This window comes from Maylandia zebra, linkage group LG4 (assembly GCF_041146795.1).
Source record: "Maylandia zebra isolate NMK-2024a linkage group LG4, Mzebra_GT3a, whole genome shotgun sequence".
NCBI classification, from domain to species: domain Eukaryota; kingdom Metazoa; phylum Chordata; class Actinopteri; order Cichliformes; family Cichlidae; genus Maylandia; species Maylandia zebra.
In genome coordinates, this window is record NC_135170.1 from 20,107,047 (window position 1) to 20,125,405 (window position 18,359).

General features: G+C 39.8%; 3 protein-coding genes across 3 annotated transcripts; all 3 read right to left on the reverse strand.

Annotated features, from left to right (window-relative positions):
* Positions 1–5,470: 5,470 nt before the first annotated feature.
* LOC101480798 (parvalbumin beta) lies at positions 5,471–7,249 on the reverse strand. Its single transcript, XM_004558386.4, has 5 exons — positions 7,104–7,249; positions 6,564–6,630; positions 6,337–6,469; positions 5,852–5,961; positions 5,471–5,735 (listed from the first exon to the last, which is right to left on the reverse strand). The coding sequence occupies exons 2-5, from the start codon at positions 6,622–6,624 to the stop codon at positions 5,695–5,697; spliced, it is 345 nt and encodes a 114-aa protein (XP_004558443.1). The 5' UTR covers positions 6,625–6,630; positions 7,104–7,249; the 3' UTR covers positions 5,471–5,694.
* A 1,520-nt stretch (positions 7,250–8,769) lies between these two features.
* LOC101480509 (parvalbumin beta) lies at positions 8,770–11,143 on the reverse strand. The gene is made up of 5 exons (XM_004558385.5): positions 11,009–11,143; positions 10,140–10,208; positions 9,737–9,869; positions 9,310–9,419; positions 8,770–9,064 (listed from the first exon to the last, which is right to left on the reverse strand). Exons 2-5 carry the CDS (start codon positions 10,198–10,200, stop codon positions 9,039–9,041), a joined length of 330 nt encoding a protein of 109 aa, XP_004558442.1. The 5' UTR covers positions 10,201–10,208; positions 11,009–11,143; the 3' UTR covers positions 8,770–9,038.
* A 3,684-nt stretch (positions 11,144–14,827) lies between these two features.
* pvalb5 (parvalbumin 5) lies at positions 14,828–17,661 on the reverse strand. Its single transcript, XM_004558384.5, has 5 exons — positions 17,506–17,661; positions 16,863–16,939; positions 15,822–15,954; positions 15,376–15,485; positions 14,828–15,117 (listed from the first exon to the last, which is right to left on the reverse strand). Exons 2-5 carry the CDS (start codon positions 16,921–16,923, stop codon positions 15,095–15,097), a joined length of 327 nt encoding a protein of 108 aa, XP_004558441.1. The 5' UTR covers positions 16,924–16,939; positions 17,506–17,661; the 3' UTR covers positions 14,828–15,094.
* Positions 17,662–18,359: the final 698 nt, after the last annotated feature.

The window sequence follows — 18,359 nt, forward strand, 5'->3', positions numbered from 1 at the left end:
TGACCCTATATCAGAATGACCCAGCACAACTTAACACCAAATGCATGAGTCTTTCAGAAACAGCCATAGAAGCAGCAGCAGCACATCCCTTTCCAAATGACATAACACAACATGAGCTCACATGGTGGCAACTAAAAGTTATTCCAAGCATTCATTTGTATTGACATCCATACCAAGGTACTGCAATTTTAGTATTGCTGTTTTGTAAACATAAACATGTTTAGACACTTGTTTAACCATTCATGATTACCAAGATAGTATGGTATGCCCTGATGATCTGGCTCAACCTCTCATGTACTTTAGTACCAAACAGGCTGAAAACAGTATGACAGCACGAGGCTGTAAGCAGGTTAATGGGTAAATATCAGTCCTATATACTTTATTCTTCTGGAGGTCTGCCTTTGTAGCAGATAGTGAGCGATAAGATGAGATAATGGCTCAGGGAAGTGAAGAGAGGGAGGAAAATGAAGGTTGCTCTGAGGGTAATGGGGAGGATGGGCACAGAGGAACATGGTTGAAAAACTGAGGGCAAGCAGAAAATGTTTTGCCCAAACACCTCACTAATCAGTAGAGAGGAACAATTTTTTGGAGACTGGCCAACAAGGGTGTAGAAAAAGCAGGTATAACCAAAAAGCAACCAAGATATGGAGGAGAAAACATTACCAAGTTATCTTCAGCATGCCGAGTCAGCCAAAAGGCTATTTAAATTGAGAGTGCACAAGCACTGCACATAAATGCTTCAGTAGTATCAATAAATAAGTACTTAAATAAAAATGAAAAACATAAACTTAAAAATGGTAAATGGTAAATGGCCTGTATTTGTATAGCGCTTTACTAGTCCCTAAGGACCCCAAAGCGCTTTACACATCCAGTCATCCACCCATTCACACACACATTCACACACTGGTGATGGCAAGCTACATTGTAGCCACAGCCACCCTGGGGCGCACTGACAGAGGCCTAAAAATAATCTAGTAATAAAATTATGCAAATGAAATTGTGACATAAAATAATAATGATAACAAATATTAATAATAAAAAAGACACGTAGGGGAAAATTTGTTAAAATTAGTCTGAACTTGAAAAAGTTGATGAGGAGAGCCATGTTTTCTGCTGGGATTTAAATAATGTAAGTGAGGTAGATGACCTAATCTGATGAGGGAGACAATTCCAGAGCTTTGGAATTGCCCCTGAGAAAGCCGAGGTAGGCGCTAAGAGCCAATCGGGATTCTGGAATTACTAAAAAATGCTGATCGCTGGAAGTGAGCGGCTTGAGACAAGGAATTTTAAAAAAATCTGTGTGACACGATAAAAGACCCACACACAGCGTTGTAGGTTCAGTGTTTTTATTGTCAGACTGTCTTCTGCTTCACAGGAAGAAGGGTTAGGGTTATAGAAGCAGCTTATTACCGGCAACATTAATGGTCAGTACAGATTGCTATATACAGTATACACAATAATTTGCTTAAAAAAAAAGATCTGTAATGAGGAAAGGAAGGGGGTCCACAGAGACAGTTAATACACCTTGCCCAGAGTTATTTGCTGCGCCCCTGGTGATGCATAATGTGCAGTGCTTCATTTATAAGAAAAAACAAACAAAAAACACAACAGCGGTAAGCACTAGTTTCATATCAATTACAGTTTAAGAGTTTATTTTTTGTGATTTGCTCAAAGCCAGAGCAGCACATTGGATTTTGTTTCCTGTACGATTTGTCCAGTTGCAAAACGACCAGGTCGGCTTGCCTTTCCGAGGACGTTTGTGTCCTGGTCTGACACACAGACTAATGCAAGGGTCATTAAGCACATCCCTGGGAGATTGGTCACTGCAGCAGGACACGGAAAAGAAGGTTATATCTCTCCATGAGATAAGGGGGAGGTGAAGTTGTACAGATGTAGCAACCAGCACCTGGGTGGTTTGGAGATGAACACTTACAATTTCAAAGCTATCAACGTGGACAGAAAAGCATCAGTTAAAACTCCAAACGACAAATTAATCGAAGATCCCACGGAGAGTTGAAGTCAAATCCCTGGATCCACAACCCTGAGTGCTAACTATTACATCATACAAAACAGTATCCGGCTTTTCCCGATTATTCCCAAGACCTTTGCAACCCGACACCGAGCCTCATTCTTAATTCTAGCCAAACGGTCACAATACCTCGAGGTCACTTTTCACGTTGAAGTTGGATTCTTAACGTACGCGTGCTTGAAGCACGGGGCGAATCTTGGCAGGGATGCGCTCCCTCGCGCATCAGCTGGCGAACGCGAACAGCAGGTAAAGTTGCACTGGAGAGGTATCGCGACATGTGCGTAAAGATCGCATTTAAACATTATTTAAAAGCACGAGGGTGTGAAACTGCTGTCAAATTTGTGGCCCGTGTACTGTGTTTGGTATGACAAAGTACTCCCTCCCCCACCACCTTCTTCCAAACCCAAAGAAAAACATTTTCAGTGGAGAGCGTCGCATTCCCAACATGTGCACAAAAATGATCAGACTTTTATTTGTTCAGACCTTCTTCTTTTTTTATCAAATAAATGAATAAAAACTGAGATGGAAAGGTTGATTTGGTAGATTTTTCATGTGTGGCAAATGAAAGATGTTGATTACATCAGGATGGGCAGGTAGTGATTCTCTGTGTAACATATTGTGTTCCCGTGTGTCGTATAATGCACGGGAAGTCTTAGTGTTTTTATTATATTATTTTAAATGCGTGGTGAACAAAGTTTATACACAGCATGCGCTCAGTGGCTCTTATTCACTTCTTTAGCAGCATCCTAAAAGCTTACCTCCGACGGTTTGTCACCGTCAGCCACCTAATCCAGTTGCCAACTTATTAATGGGGCCTTCTCCTCTCAACAAGTGATGTCCGACTGTCTGCAGTTAGGTTCTAGTGAAGCACAGAAAAGGTAAAGAGAAACTTAATCATCCACTGTGTGTGAAAACGAGACTCGGGACACCGGATTAAAAGCAGTGGTGCGATTTTATCAGCACCCGGTACATGATGTCATACGTCGTACTGATACCTGGCAGACTCTACAGTTACTGGGCAATTATTTATTTATTTACATTTTCTAATATTCTTTCGCGGAGCTAACACAGAGTCACAAACAAACATTTATAGGCTACTCACATTCACGCACTCATTAAATATAGCCAAAAAAAACGTTAATTTGCAGAAAGGCTCCAGCCGAAGGGTGGATTCGAACCAAGGACATTAGTCCTGTGAGCTAACGGTAATTTCTTTAACATCCTACTGCCCCTTGGGCGGGTCTTACGCAATGAAAGTTTACGAAACTACAAGAAAAAGAGGAAAAAATGCAATGCAAAAGGTCGGCTAAACAATGAAAACAACGTCAGTCGGTATTCGTTTTAAACGATGCTATTCTCCAATTAAGAACAAATCAAAAGTTCAATGTACGTTTCATTGCATTAAGCCAATATTTCCTTTAATTGATATATAACTGAAATATATTTATGTAGTACAATTTCACTTTCTAAAATGTGTAAATAAAAGTAGCCAGTAAATACTACAGCACTGCAACTGTAGTTGTTGCTATGTTGCCGCCCCAACCCCACTTTTTTAAATGCTTTGGCTTAGGTTGCTGAAAAAGAACGTATCCCATCTAGCGGCAGTAGGGTGGAACTACATGAACTGTGAACACTACATAGGCTGCACTTGTGTGCTCGCTGTGTGTGCAGTACGTGTTTTACTCACGGACATATACAGTAGCGGTTTTAGATACGGGCGACACGGCGGTTTCCCGGGGCGGCATCACGGGCATCGGCAAAAAAAAAAAAAAAAAAATTGCTCGTACTCATGCTGCCCCGACATCAGCCAGCGCATATTGGGAATGGCATAGGCACCGATCGGTTTTCTATCGTCCATTTGCTGGGAGTAAGGGCGCCTGCTGCTTGCGGCAGAGGGTGGAGGAGCGGGGCGGCGGGGGATTCTCTGGCTGGCTGGAGCAGCATCTAATAACCAGCTTGCAAAATAAAACAAAATAAAAACAAACCAACAAACACGAAAACACCAGCCATTATAATACAAATTTATAATTTGCAACGATGTTTTTTCGAAATTCTATACACGAAAAGTGAGCGCGAGAGCCCTCGATGCGCCTGCTCGCTGCTGAAGTCAAAGTAAACTTTATTGTCATCTCCGCTACATACAGTCCAGTATATAGAGAAACGAGGCTCCAGTTACAGCAGTGCAAGTAAACAAACAATAAATATAAGAAGAGTAAGAAAATAAATATACACTTTAGGACCAGGGGTAAAGGGATCAATAACAATTTAAAATTTATAATTTACAGTTTGATGATTTAAAGTCTCACACACAACCTGCCGAAAGGGGTGGGGGGCCGGCTGCTTCCAAATAGAGCACATTTCATTCATAATGATGTAAATCCAAGCCCATCATGTATTCATGACTTGAATTCTGGGTTGTGCGAAATCCCAGAAATACACCTTAGACAAAGTGAATCTGTGAACTAAGGTGTAGGTCTATTAGATTATGTTGTGGTGATCCTCGGGTTGGGGGATGGGTGTTCATACTGGAGTGCAAAATTAAAACCGATGGAAGATGGACAAGAAAAGTTCAAAGCCATCAGGTGCTCAGTTTAGAAAAAGAGAAAAGAGGAGGAGGAGAAACGAGCAAAAGATACAGGTAAGCAGATGTGTCATTGGATAATGGCAGGTCATCCGTTACTTAGAGGAAGAACCTTATATATATATATAGTATATACATTGGGTGAATGTGCAGTAGTAGCAGCAAGCAGGTGAATTCTGTACATTAATATGAATAGACATCTGACTATTTTACAGAATAGACAATATAAACATATTTAAAATTAAAGGAATTTGAAATGTACATTGTGCCTGGATTTAAGAGTGTCTGGAAGAGAGTCCTGTCTCAGTCAATTATAGATGATGTGAGAGGGTGGGTGTGTGTGTGTTTAGGGCCCGGATGGCTTGGGGATAGAAGGTGGTTGTCCTGGCACCATGATGCCAGATTCTTCACTTCGTCCATGTAGGCCGCCTTTATTAATCCCTAAGGAAATTATGTGGGTTACAGTTGCTCCAAGAAGAAATGGTAAAAAATAGTAACAGTAACAGACTAAACTCCAAACAATACATTATGTTACAGATTTTAATATTAATTAGTCATTGTCAGTTGTTGATTTGTGTTCTCATTGTATGACAAATTATGATGGCTGTTTGGTAGCCGTTTGCATACTATGCATACTCTCTCTCTCTCTTCATATGTGTGTGTTGGGTGGGGGGGGGGGGGGGGGGGGGGCAGAGGGAGTGTTCGCCAGGGCGCCAAACAGGCTAGGACCGCCACTGGATATATATATATATATATATATATATATATATATATATATATATATATATATATATATATACACGAAAGGCCTATTATTATTACACGAACATAATAATAATAATGGGAAGAGGAAACAATAACACCGTAGCAAAAGAATATTTATTCTTTTTGATCGATCGTTCCTGGAAAGAGCATCATCAAAGATTTTACAATAAGCAAAATTCGTATTTAAGACATGAACACAACCGAGCGGCATTTTCATCATTTTGGACAGGTGTTGCATAGAAGAAAACGTCTTTTAAGCAAATGTATAAAAATTAGGGTGACGAGATGGAGTTCGCTGTGGTCATTGTTGTTCCATCCATCACTTGGCACCATTATTTGTCTTAACCAAGACAACGAACTCTGCAAAAAGACAGAAGGAAAAACACCTGTGACATATCCGTTAGCAGGAAAAACAAAACATCCAAAGAGGAATTTCACTGTGGTGCACGTGAATTTTTTTAATTTATTTTTTATACCATCAGCGCCAATCTTGCCGTCACCGTCGGTGTCACCGGCACCGAGGAAAGCCTTGGTCTCGGCGTCGTTCAGGACGCGTGCACCTGACTTGAAGTTCTGGAGGAACAGCCTGCAGACAGAGGTGAGCAGTGAGTTCACAGACCCAAGTTCTCATTGGCTAAGACATGCAATCTGACTGCAGAGAGTACAGTTTGGATACAAGTCAACTAAGGCATAAAAAAGCTGTTTTCTTTAGCTAAATAAATAAAATCAAAGCAAAATATTCATTCAAAAAAACGACCCATACCTAACCGAAATATATCATTCTGGTTATATAAAACCAGTGCATGGGTTAAATATGGCTACACATAGCTTACTGTAGTCTACTGTTAGTGGCTGAATGGTTTTGTGCTTACAGCCTCCTGCCACTCATTATGATGCATCCAAGGTCAAATCAACAACAACAGCAAAACCCTAACAGCGCCTTTTGTATGAACTTTCTTACTTAAGCTCGTCCTCCTCAATGAAACCGCTCTTGTCCTGGTCAATGATGGCGAAGGCCTTCTTGATGTCATCTGCGGACTTGTCATGAAGGCCGCAGGACTTGAAGAACTTCTTGTGGTCGAATGTGCCGCCGTCTGAAAGTAGCGCAGGTTGTTACTGAAATTCGCACAAAGCAAGCGCAGCTGAACAAAAAAGAAGGTGAGTTGTGATCGCAGATGAGGGAATCACCTTTGCACGCATCCAGGGCTGCAGTGATGTTAGCCTCAACTAGTACACCTCCGAATGCCATTGTGAACTGGGAAAATAAAAATAAAATCCATTATTAAGCTTTTAAAGTTGGGCTTAATGTCCATAGGTGACCATCCCAGGTTATTATTATTATTTTATTATTATTAATAATATTATTATCTTTTAGAACATTGGCAGCATCTGAAGAATCACACATCTGTAAGTTTGCTTCTTGCCAAAAATAATCTGAGCCACTCCAAATATGAAAGGGCAAATTATTCATTGCGCCTCTTTCTGAAGCTGCAACTCTAAAGATGCGAGTACGTCTGATCAGTAATCCATGTGGCCAACGATGATGACGCTCCGGCAAGAAAGCGCAAAACTCATCTCCTTCTTCTGATGCTGCCTCGCAGTAAGGAGTCCCGATTTAAAGCGTAATTAACAATAAATTTAAAAAATAAATAAATGTAGTGTTTTCTCAAAGATGCCAGGTGATGATGTGGCTCCCGGGTTTCCCTTCTCCTTTCCATTCAAACTCACCTCTTGTGTCTTTGCTTTGTAGGCTACGAATGACACAGACAAGACCCGAGTCGACTGCAGTGACCATCACGGCGCTCCGGGTGAGCTTTTATATGATCACGCCATCGAAATCTGAAGCATAAGATAACTGACACCGAGAAGAGGGATGCGAAAATGCGTCCCCTTAGCCAGAGAGCCGTCTATTTTAAGTTTCACAAATGAAGACGCTTAAAAGGTGCGTTTGAAGAAGTCTTTCATGTCCACTCAAAGCTAAGAATAGGCCCCAGCACTGCTGAGGAGGACGAATTGGAAGTACTGCGGGCGGGGGCGGGGGACTGAGCATGCATGCATTAGAGCTGGCGTAAGTTGTACTAACTGGTTGTTTCTCCTCTTTTTGACGATTTAGAAGGCGTGGACTATTCACTGCAACAGTATGTGAAATATATTTGGCGACTTTGAGGGAAATTGTGGTTTTGATTTCTTAGCTGGAACAATGAAGGGTACTTCGTAAGATATATATGTATTTCACTCCTTTCAGATTCGCACAGATAGTCTGCCTGCCTAGCACATTGCTAAATACTTTTTAAAAACCCGTCTTACTTGTGCCGCATACGAATTCCAAATATCAGCCACGCCCGGTTTTACTGTCAAGTCCTTTTTGTTCCAAATATTTGTAAAAAGATTTATTAAATAACCAAATTAATTCAAGGGGACTCTCTGACTTTAGAAATATTCTTAAGTTTTCCTTAAAAATTCCATCTGCCATGTGTGATTACGATAGATATTCTAAACCCCTAAAGGCACAAGGGCATGCTCATGCTTTTAGACAAAGCATTAAAAATCAAAATGGGCAAAAAAAAAAGATAATCACAGTCAGCTACTCTTGCTGAAAGAATGTGTTTGACCTGTAGGAGGCAGCAAAGTTCTGTGGCGCAAGCCTGGCAATTGTGAGGAAACGGCAGACTGCTATCACTCAGACTATTTCTGATTCCCCTGCTGTTAGACAATAATAACCTTATGGCGTCATCTGATAGGCTTAAGGTTTACATAATGCTGAATTCTTAGCTTACATTGGGATCGTAATTTGACTTTAATATGGAAACTGAGCTGTTCAAAATTCCATTCCAGGCTTATGCATATAGAATATTTTCTTCCTCAAAATGAGGTACACACCAGGTGCTGATAGAAGTTAAATAATGTATTAAAGACCTTCGGCTGATGTAGATGTGCAACTGTACAGTGGGTTCAGTGTGTTAAAAGTTCCTGCTGATGCAACAGTGACTGTTAATAGAACTCCTGTTGCCACAGCACATCATTTAATTGACTATGCAGCAGTTGGTGGAGGAGGAGACCTTGGAAGAGACAGCGTGGCAGCTATCCATTGCAAACCTCCCTAAGATCCCAGAAGCATGTGAGCAAAGCCCCATGGGCCCATTCCCACAGCATTTCCCAGTCCATGGCCAGAGTCCAGCCACACTCCACTATCTCATTAACCAATTATCCAAACAAATGCTGGGCATGTTGTTTAGACCGTCACTCAACACCTCTGGAGTATTCAAACACCCTGGCAAATCAACAACTAATTTGAAACGGCCACTTCCTCAAACCATTGTGTTGGCATAGCTACGTCTGTGTGAATAGAGAGGGTTTTGGTTGACCATGCAAAAAACGACTGACCTGAACGAGATGACTTTACACCAAAAGAGTATTTATTCCTGGTTTTTCACTCTTCCTCAAAAAGTGCAGATGATGTTGTACAGTTTGCACAAGTCATTTTTTCAGAACATTTAACACATCTGAATAACAGTATCAGTAAAATATGTGCTCCATGTTGAGAAACAGTCCACAGGCAACTCATAAATAAGGTATAAAAAATATTCTTTCAGCTGATGATTAGTGAATCTTGCAAGGAGTTCACAGTTCCATGAAAAGAAATGGATCTTGGTCAATGGAAATTTATGCCTTTACAAGGGCAGCAAACTCTGTGAAAGTAGAATAGAACTGCCATTAGTATTGGGAACAAAGTGGATTCAGGTTAGTGGTATAGTTTAAACTGACAGGAGCCATTCTCTGACTAAGGGTATGTCAATGGATGTTAAAAAAATTAAGCTTGTTTCTAACATCTGATTCATGTAGGCTCTGCGGGTAACACTTCATATATATGATGTGTTCTGCTAAACTGAAAGATCTGTAGGAAAGTGCACCATGCTCCACAAAGAACCCTCACCATCAATTCCGATCTTGCCATCACCATCACTGTCACCAGCGGAGAGGAAAGCCTTGGTCTCCTTGTCAGTGAGTGCTCTGGCACTAGCAGAGAAGTTCTGCAGGAACAGCCTGGCGTGTGGACAATAAAAAGCAGCAGTTATTATTTATTATTTTCTTGTGAACCCTTTGGTTTTCTATGTTTTCATGTGTGAGATTTTAAGACTTAAATTGATGTGTCAACCAAATGATCCATAAGAAAGTCATCAACAGCTTCTTTTTGGGGGCTTCCTTAGCAATAGTTACTATATTATTTGGCTTGTAGACTAAAGCCCAAGTCTATAAATAAATGACACAAATCACACTGATAAGATCGTGAATACTCTGGACCACTTAGGCTTGCAAGTATGAGATTCCAGCATTAAGTGTGAACTGCTGGAATTACTTACTTCAGCTCCTCCTCCTCAATGAAGCCGCTGTTGTCCTGGTCAATGATTTTGAAGGCGTTCTTCACATCATCGGCAGTTTTTGCAGCCAGGCCGCTGGCCTTGAAGAACTTCTTGTAGTCGAAGGAGTCAGCAGCTAGAACACACATTTTAACTCAATTAGCGCCCAGCAAGTCTGCGCAAGCACAAGTCAGGACTTCATTGTTGATGCAATACGATAACTGTGACTGTTTATACGACACAATGTGAAACTGAGACTTTACTGCTTTCTGACTGAAGCCAAGTTGCATCACTTGTTGGTGTTTTGAATCAAATAGCAGTAAAATGTTCAACAAAGTTACATGAATAATGAAAAACTAGAACAGCTTGTTCACTGTCTGATGAAATAATGATAATGAATGCTCACCTGCGCAGCCATCCAGAGCTGCTTTCACTTCAGCATCATTGAGGACACCAGCAAAGGCCATTTTTTAATCTTAGAGAGGGAAAAAAGACAAGATAACTGGATTAGTATGGTCATTATAAGTCCTATGCAGTGGTCATACTATTGGATTATAGATCATTTTTCAATTCTCCAACTTAACTGGACAATTTGACCTATTTTGTTTTGACTACATTACAGTGAACCTAACTATATGATGTGAGTAATCATAAATAAAACACAGGAAGGGTCAAATCAGACATTAGTGGTCAAAAGCTTAAACAAGGATTAATCCACAATAAAGCAAAGCCCCCTTTTACTTTATGTTGGTCACGAATCAACTCTTTTCCTTAATCCAAAGTCTACCATGCAGCTCTACCCGTCCCGATTAATATAAACAACTACTCTTAAGAGCTGCTCTTCGCCTCCGGATGTTTAATCACAACACGGCACTGACTGTGTATCCCAAAGCGTTTTGCTGCTATGGCACGAAATAGATGATGCTTCCACCGAGAGACCAAATCACGGCAACATGAATCACTGACACAAATAAACAAAGCACCAGTGACGTCAAGCGCGCCAATAACCCTAGGTGTGTTATCATAGCATTTCTTTTATCCCGTTAAAAGAGATAATGTAAATAACAATATTCATCCACAAACGGCGCTCTTCTGAAATCTTTTGGCCTCCTTTGCGCGCTAATTGAATTATCCTGTGGTCCATGAAGTTGTTGGCTATGTTTGTTCCAATTCTCTCTATAGTTTATAGTCCACGTGGATCTCCTTGTCTGAATCCCCTTTTCCCCCTTCCAGTGTAGAAGTCGGTGTGGCGTTCGTCCGCATCCCCGCACTCACCTTTGCGCTGAGTTGAGGCGAGTGAAAACCTAGGCGGACTCGAGTGAATGCCACGAATCCCCTTTCCCTCTCTCTTATATATCCTTGAGCAACACCATTTACAGACCTTTGAGTCCCAGTATCAGGTACCAAGATCCATGGGTTTCGAAAAAATGTGTCTAGTAGTCCAGACCTATTTTTAGGTGAACAAATGAGGATGCTACCATGTGTGAGTGAGGCCTATAGCTAGACATGTGTAACTCGAGCATGCCCGCTGCTACCCGACTTCACTGGTCATGTTGCACCTATATGATTTATTGCCAGCATGCTGATTTTGATTCAGAACGTTTCCTCTACGAGCATAAATTAAAGGAACTGATACATGTGAGGGTGCAGGTCATCCTTATTTTGATTTGTGAGAACCATGTAAAGGAACACCAGCCAATTCAACTTCCTACTTTAAACAGGATAACCTTTATTAACGTCACTATAAGCCTTCACTATGAAGAGAAGACCACTGGAAAGGACTGCCTTTTAAAACACCTTTATTTTTGATTTCCATGTCAATATGATCACAGAGCCATTTTCTCCTATGCCTTTTAGACTTCTGATAGTGTTTATTTCTACCGTGTTTTCTCTGGCATCATATACTCCAATCACATGCTATATAAACCCACAGTGAGTCCATACAGTCCATTAACAGAGCTGTTTTATGATAAATCTTTCCAGCAATATTTAATACTCGTGGTTGTAGAGTGGCTGTGGCTCTTGGGCGACTTATAACTAGATTTACACAAATTCCAGGTTATTTTACATAAATGCAATCTTTTTTCCTTATATTATTAAGAGTTTCTTATTTATTGGTGTCAGGCTTTCTATTCTTGCCTCTGAAGTTGCAACACCAGGCAAGATGGTCTCAGATGATAGACATGTGCAGCTTCTGCCTATATGCTGTCCTGTAACATTAACTAGCTATACCTAGTGTATAAGCTACAGCACAGTATACACAAGGTTCATCTGAACTCTTCATGAAGTGTTGAGTTTCAAACTAAACCACCACCTTATCAGGGTTGAGACTTTGAGGCCTATTTTTTTACATGCTGTATGATTGCAAGCATGACAGTTTTCCATGCTATCCTCAGTAGTCACACCAGCATGTGTCTGTGAATAACATCCTTATAAAGCTTAAACCAAAGACTGCTGATCTCAGTCTGGTAGTTCTGTGTAGTCAGTCTTTCTTTTCTTTTCTTTCTGTCTGGTCAAACTGAACTCGTGCTAGTGAGTCTACAGCAGTGACTCAAAATGAGGATATTCTTAACTGTCAGAACCATGGTAGTGGTCTTTGGTTAGATCCCAGTTTTAGGCAAGCAGTTTTAAGTAAAAGCATTGGAAGAAGCAACTTTATCATAAATATTTCATGTTTAATGGAAATACTGGATATCAGTTTAATAAAGTAAAACAGTGGCTCTCTCAGAACCTGCATTATACACACTATTAGGCACACCTTGCTAATACTGGGTTGGACTGCAGAGATATTGGTCCATATTGATATGATAGCATTGCACAGCTGCTGCACATTTGTCTGTTTCACATCCATGATGCAATTCTCTTCATTCACCTTTTTGGATTTTCTCTAAATCTCAATGGGGATGCGGTGACCATTTGAGTAGAGTGAAATCATTGTCATGTTAAAGGAGCCAGTTTCAGATGACAGCAACAGTACTGGCAAGCAGGCTGTGGTGTTTCAACTGATCCTCAGAAAATATCCCCCACAGATTTACACCACCACAACCACTGCTACAAGGAAGGATGGATTCATGTTTTCGTGGCTAATGCCAAATTCTGACAGTATACCATCTAAATGTTACGACACAACTCATCAGACTAGGCAACCTTTTTCCAAACTTCTGTTGTCCAGTTTTGGTAAGCCTGTGTGAATCGTAGCCTCAGTTTCCTGTTTTAGGTGACAGGAGCGGCTCCTCTGTGGTCTTCTGCTTCATCTGCTTCAAGGTTTATGTTCAGAGATGCTCTTCTGCATACTCTGCTGTAGGTTTTTCTGTTGCCTTGCTATCAACTTAAAGCAGTTTGGTCATTTTCCTCTGAAGTCTGACATCAATAAAGCATTTTTACCCAGAGAAGCGCTGCTCACTGGATATTTTTTAGGTCCATGCTCTGTAAAGTCTAGAGATTGTTGCATGGTAAAGTAGATCAGCAGTAGAATTGTTATTTTTAAATATTTTTTTCATTTTCATTTTGGTTTGACTTTTTATTTTTAATTCTGTTTAGTCTAACTTACTGCCCAGATTTGTTTCCCCTTTGAGTTGTTTTTTATTTGAAGATTTTTTTGTTTTTGTTTAGTTTTTTTTATTAGTTTCAATGTTAGTTCTAGATAGTTTCATATTTTTAGTTGATCTTAGTTAGTTTTCCAAGTTCACAAAATAACTTAGAATGATTAATTTTCAACCTATGGCAGTTTCAAAAGTTTTGCCTTTTATTTTTCTCAACTAGTTCCCCTCTTGCAAAACACTTAGCCCTATACTGTTTGGATCAAATAATATAACGGTGACAAATTCACCCTCTCAAGCAGCAGGTAGCTGGTTTGATTCCGACCAGAGACACATAAACCTCTTTGGGATTGTGACAGGGTGTCCGGCATCAAACTGCAAACTCAAACATGCAGAGCGACCCTTTGTGATGAGGGAGACAGCAGAATAAGAACCCTAAATTTCATATATTTCATTTCAATTTTAACCTGAAATTTGGTTACTTTTCTCAAAGTGATCCAAAATATATAAAAATAAAAATGTTTAAAATTGTATGTTGTTCATGGAACATGGGGAAGCTCTAAACAGTATAAATGTGTATAAGGTGCACAAAAGGATGAGAGATGGTGCTCGGTCACAGGATGTGAACTAGAGGAGTGGGGTTTCTGAGCGTTAGTACTATCAGCTTACAGCACGAAGGTTCCTGGTTGAAATCCTGTCTGCAAAGTTTGCATGTTTGACCAACTCCATTGCAATTGGGAGGGGCTGTCTCCTACAGTTCAAATTACTTTGAGCAGTCAGTAAGGCCAGAAAAGTGCTATTTGAATCCAAATACATTGTGTAACTGCCCCTTGTTGGTTGTGCTTCAAGTATCCAGAATGTAAGAAAATAATGAAAATAATTATTCATTATTTTCATTATTCTCATAATCACATTAGAATGCAGCAAACTGAGATTAAAACACAGATCAGAAGAGGGTTGGAGAGTCATAAGATTATAAAGTCATAAAGAGCAAATCCTCCACACACAACATTTCCTTCCACTGCTTTAAATGCACAGGCTAGTTTGCAATACGCAAGTTTTGTGCTCTAAGTGATAATTAATATTGAACTAATGTTGATTAGTAATTGTAATATATATACATATATATATATATATCATATTATAAATCCCAAGAGTTCAGATATTTTGCCATTTTCACTTTTAATAAAGCATAAAACATAATAAAGCAGTGCTACATCTTCTTGACTGAGGTAAAACGCAACATGATATTTTGTGAAAATAGATGTTTTTTTTCTTCTTCTTCTCCCTGACCTCTGAAATATTACCAATTTAGTATTATTTATTAAAGCATTAACATAACAGCAGAATGCAATTCATACATTCTAAATAGATTGTTGTAGATAATTATTATGAAGCAATTTTTGACTCAGTTCTAAACCTGACCTGAGCTATGTGAAGTCATTGAATATGAATGAATAGTATGTAATGCTTAATGCATCTATTTGCATCTATTTAAGTTTACATGTATATATATATATATATATATATAAAAAAAAGACAAGCAAAGAGTAAGTTTACTTCTTTAATTGTTCACATTTATTGATTCAAGGTACCTGATTGATTAAACACAAACATGTTTAACATCCAACTTTGGTCATCTGTCTACTAAACATCTTATACACGTTGCATCACATGAACAGGGAGAGCAGCAGGCAGGTACAGATTTTGTGAGGTTTTTGGTCTTTGCATGAAACAATCCAGAAAGTCAAGATCTCCATTGCAAATCCATTATTCAGAACAAGGGTAGACAGCCTCGGTCGTATGTGTATGTAGTTTCTCTTTACTTCAGGAGATCACAGAACTCTGTGTGGGGGAAAAACAGAGACAGCCAAAAGTTGAATTGTGGTTGTCATGCAGCATTACAGTTAAGCAAGGTGACTCAACAAACAAGAAATCTTTTGTTTTCTTTTTTTTTTAACTTGTTGGAGAGCAGAAGTTTATTTGCATCAGTTTTTTTTAAAGACTAGAATTTCAGCACTAAGTGGTGGACAGCTCCTCAGCACAAATTGCTCTGATTTCACATCTGCTAACAGCTCTTCTAGATGTTTTACAAACACTCACCTTCTATTCCAATCTTGCCATCACCGTCTTTATCCCCAGACGCCATCAGAGCTTTGGTTTCAGCCACAGTCAGCTCTCTGGCCCCCGGAGAGAAATTCTGAAGAAATAGTCTGAAGGGTAGACATAAAAAACAAACAAACATAGAAGCAGTAAGTTCAGACTGTATCTCTGCTGATGCCTTTTCTTCACCTCTAAGCCTTTTTCAGTTGTCCCTGTCCTCCTCACTCACTCAATTCATGTATCAGTCAATTCATGCAAAGCGGAAAGGCTGCTCCATTCATACAGTGACCTCTGCCTGAGGCCCATCATGAGGGACAGTTACGACAAACTGCAGATGTAACACACATGCACAAACAAACACACACACTCCATCTGTACCACCATGTGCTCCTGCTCAAGTCTTTCAGCCACACACACACGTACACACACATGCACTCCATCCTTACTTGAGCTCCTCCTCTTCGATGTATCCACTCTTGTCTTGGTCCAGGACTGTAAACACTTTTCTCCTGTCTGCTTCAGATAAGCCAGTCAGTCCAACTTGTTCAAAGAATGACTTGAAGTTGAATGTGCCTGGAGCTACGTTGGACCACGTACACACACACACCAAACACACATAGTTGAGAGAGGAAGAGAAACAGACACATGGGAATAAGAGGTCAATCACACAATGACAAGAAAGAAAGAAAGAACGACGGGAGACTGAATAGACATGTCGCATTAACTCATTCGCTCAGATGACTTTCATTCTTCAACCAATGACATTTACCAATATACACCCTGTGGCACATCACCGTCTTATACCATTACAGGCTATGTCATTATGCCATTAAAGCAGGCAAAGCACAATGAATATGGCCCATAGGTCTAATGCAAATGTTAAAAGCCTTTTATTTACAGTCATAGTGGAATTCTTCTGGTACAAGCTACCTTCAAATAATTTCAAAGGACTTTTCTGAAAAAGACTTGCACACAGTGCAGTGGAGTTTAAAACTTCTGATTAATAAAACAAAAATCTTCTTAATGCTATTTTGCCTAAAACATTACTAACAGGCGGGTTTGGTTGAATTAAGGGTATGAAAGCACTGACATTTGATTTTCATCAGATCAGTCGAGCTTTGTCTGCCTCGTCATGAGGACATAATTTCTAGAGATAAATATTTAAGTAATTTTGGATGTGAGGACTTTACAGCTTGTGTGATTTGGTGTTCTATGTGTTAATGCTCAACACAACCACTTTGGAAACTACTCTCCTGCCACATGGCTGCCTGGTTACCTGCAGGTACCCTGTCCCCACTGTGAAAATCACATGATACAGATATGCCCTGTGGGAGTGGGTTTAATAAGCACCTCTGTGTGTGCTGTGTATATGTGAATGGACCTATATTCCCTTGCTGTAAAGTACGTGTTCTTATGTTCACAATTAGATGCTTGCAAAGTGTGTATTTTTCTTGGATGTAAGTTTTAGTGTGCGCTGTCTGACTCACCTTGACAAGCCTGGACTGCAGCCTGTATGTCCTCGTTGCTCAACATCCCTGCAAATGCCATGGTCCTCTGTGGCTGCCTGAGGGATACACATACACATGCATGGAAGAAATGCAAAGTGACACTAAATTGAACTGCTGAGGGCGTTTTCTGCCGCCAGATAGCTGCAACTGTCAAAGAAAAGCAGGACTTGTGGATAGGTTAAGCATTATCATCACCTACGTGGGCATTTTTCTGATCAGCACAGTCAAAAAGAGAGCTGAGTGGGACCTTTTATCAGCAGGGCAGGGCTGTACCATTTTAACAATAAAGTAAAATTATTATAGCTATAAACAGCATAGGCTCCACAGTAGGAAAAATGTTCATTGTGTGGTATCATTTTAGCATCGTATGTGAATTGGATTATGGTTTTCTAATGTTAAACACATTCATTTTTCCACAAAGGAAGTTGCAGGTAACTGAAAAGGTAATCACAAATAGGTCCGAACATTTTATTTTTTTTGTCTTCCTACATTTAAACATTTATATCCCCCCTCTCTTAAAGCTAGAGGACTAAAGATTCACAAAACAGTGACACACAGCTATCAGCACACAAAGAATTTGCAGAAAAACTGCACTTGAATTTGCAGAAAAAGTGGTACTCACCGTGCTTTGGGTGAGGTTTGGAGATCTCCGTTGCTCTTGCTTTGTGCTTGTAAGCCACCAACACTCTCTTACAGCTTCGTGATCCTGAGTGCAAGAAGCAACCTGACGTATCTGTCCTCAAACCAAGGGAGATTTCCTTCACGCCACCGACTGCCTCCTCCCCCTTCATCAGTTAATCAGAGCAGATAATTTTCCCATTCATACTGTTTTGTGAACTTGCATCCATGACCAAAGCACAGTAAGAACATATTCACATCCCAACACATCTGATCCTCATAAACATGCATTTTTCTGCAATTTATCTATTTTATTACCACAGTTGCTATGTTGGTGCTGTAGTATTGTAGTACATTTGTAGGGAAATTAATAAGGATTATACAATCAGATACACTCAAGTGAAAATGGTAGTTGTCCTTGATTTTATTACACCTATGTGGCAAGTTTTAAAACATGCAATGAAGTCAGTCTTAACAGAGCATGTGATTTTTATGCGTTCTTGAGCACAACATGCTGAATTAAAAAAAATGAATTAAAATACAGGCGAGATTGTATTACAAATAATTTCATACCAGTATTCCAAGTAATACGCAAAATAACATATATAACCCATCCTATGGATTACATAGGAATTACAGGTTTACAGCAATATCTACATGCATTTAGTCTTGATGCCGTTTTGGGGACAGATTTTTTTTAGGCTATTTCTATGTTTGGTTTTCCATGTAAATCTAACAACGAGCCATATTTATATGAAATTCATACTCACAATAAAACAAAAACAACGAATAAAACCACACATACCCATAATAAAGGTCCTAAAGGTAGCATCACTCGTCAAATACATTCATAAATTT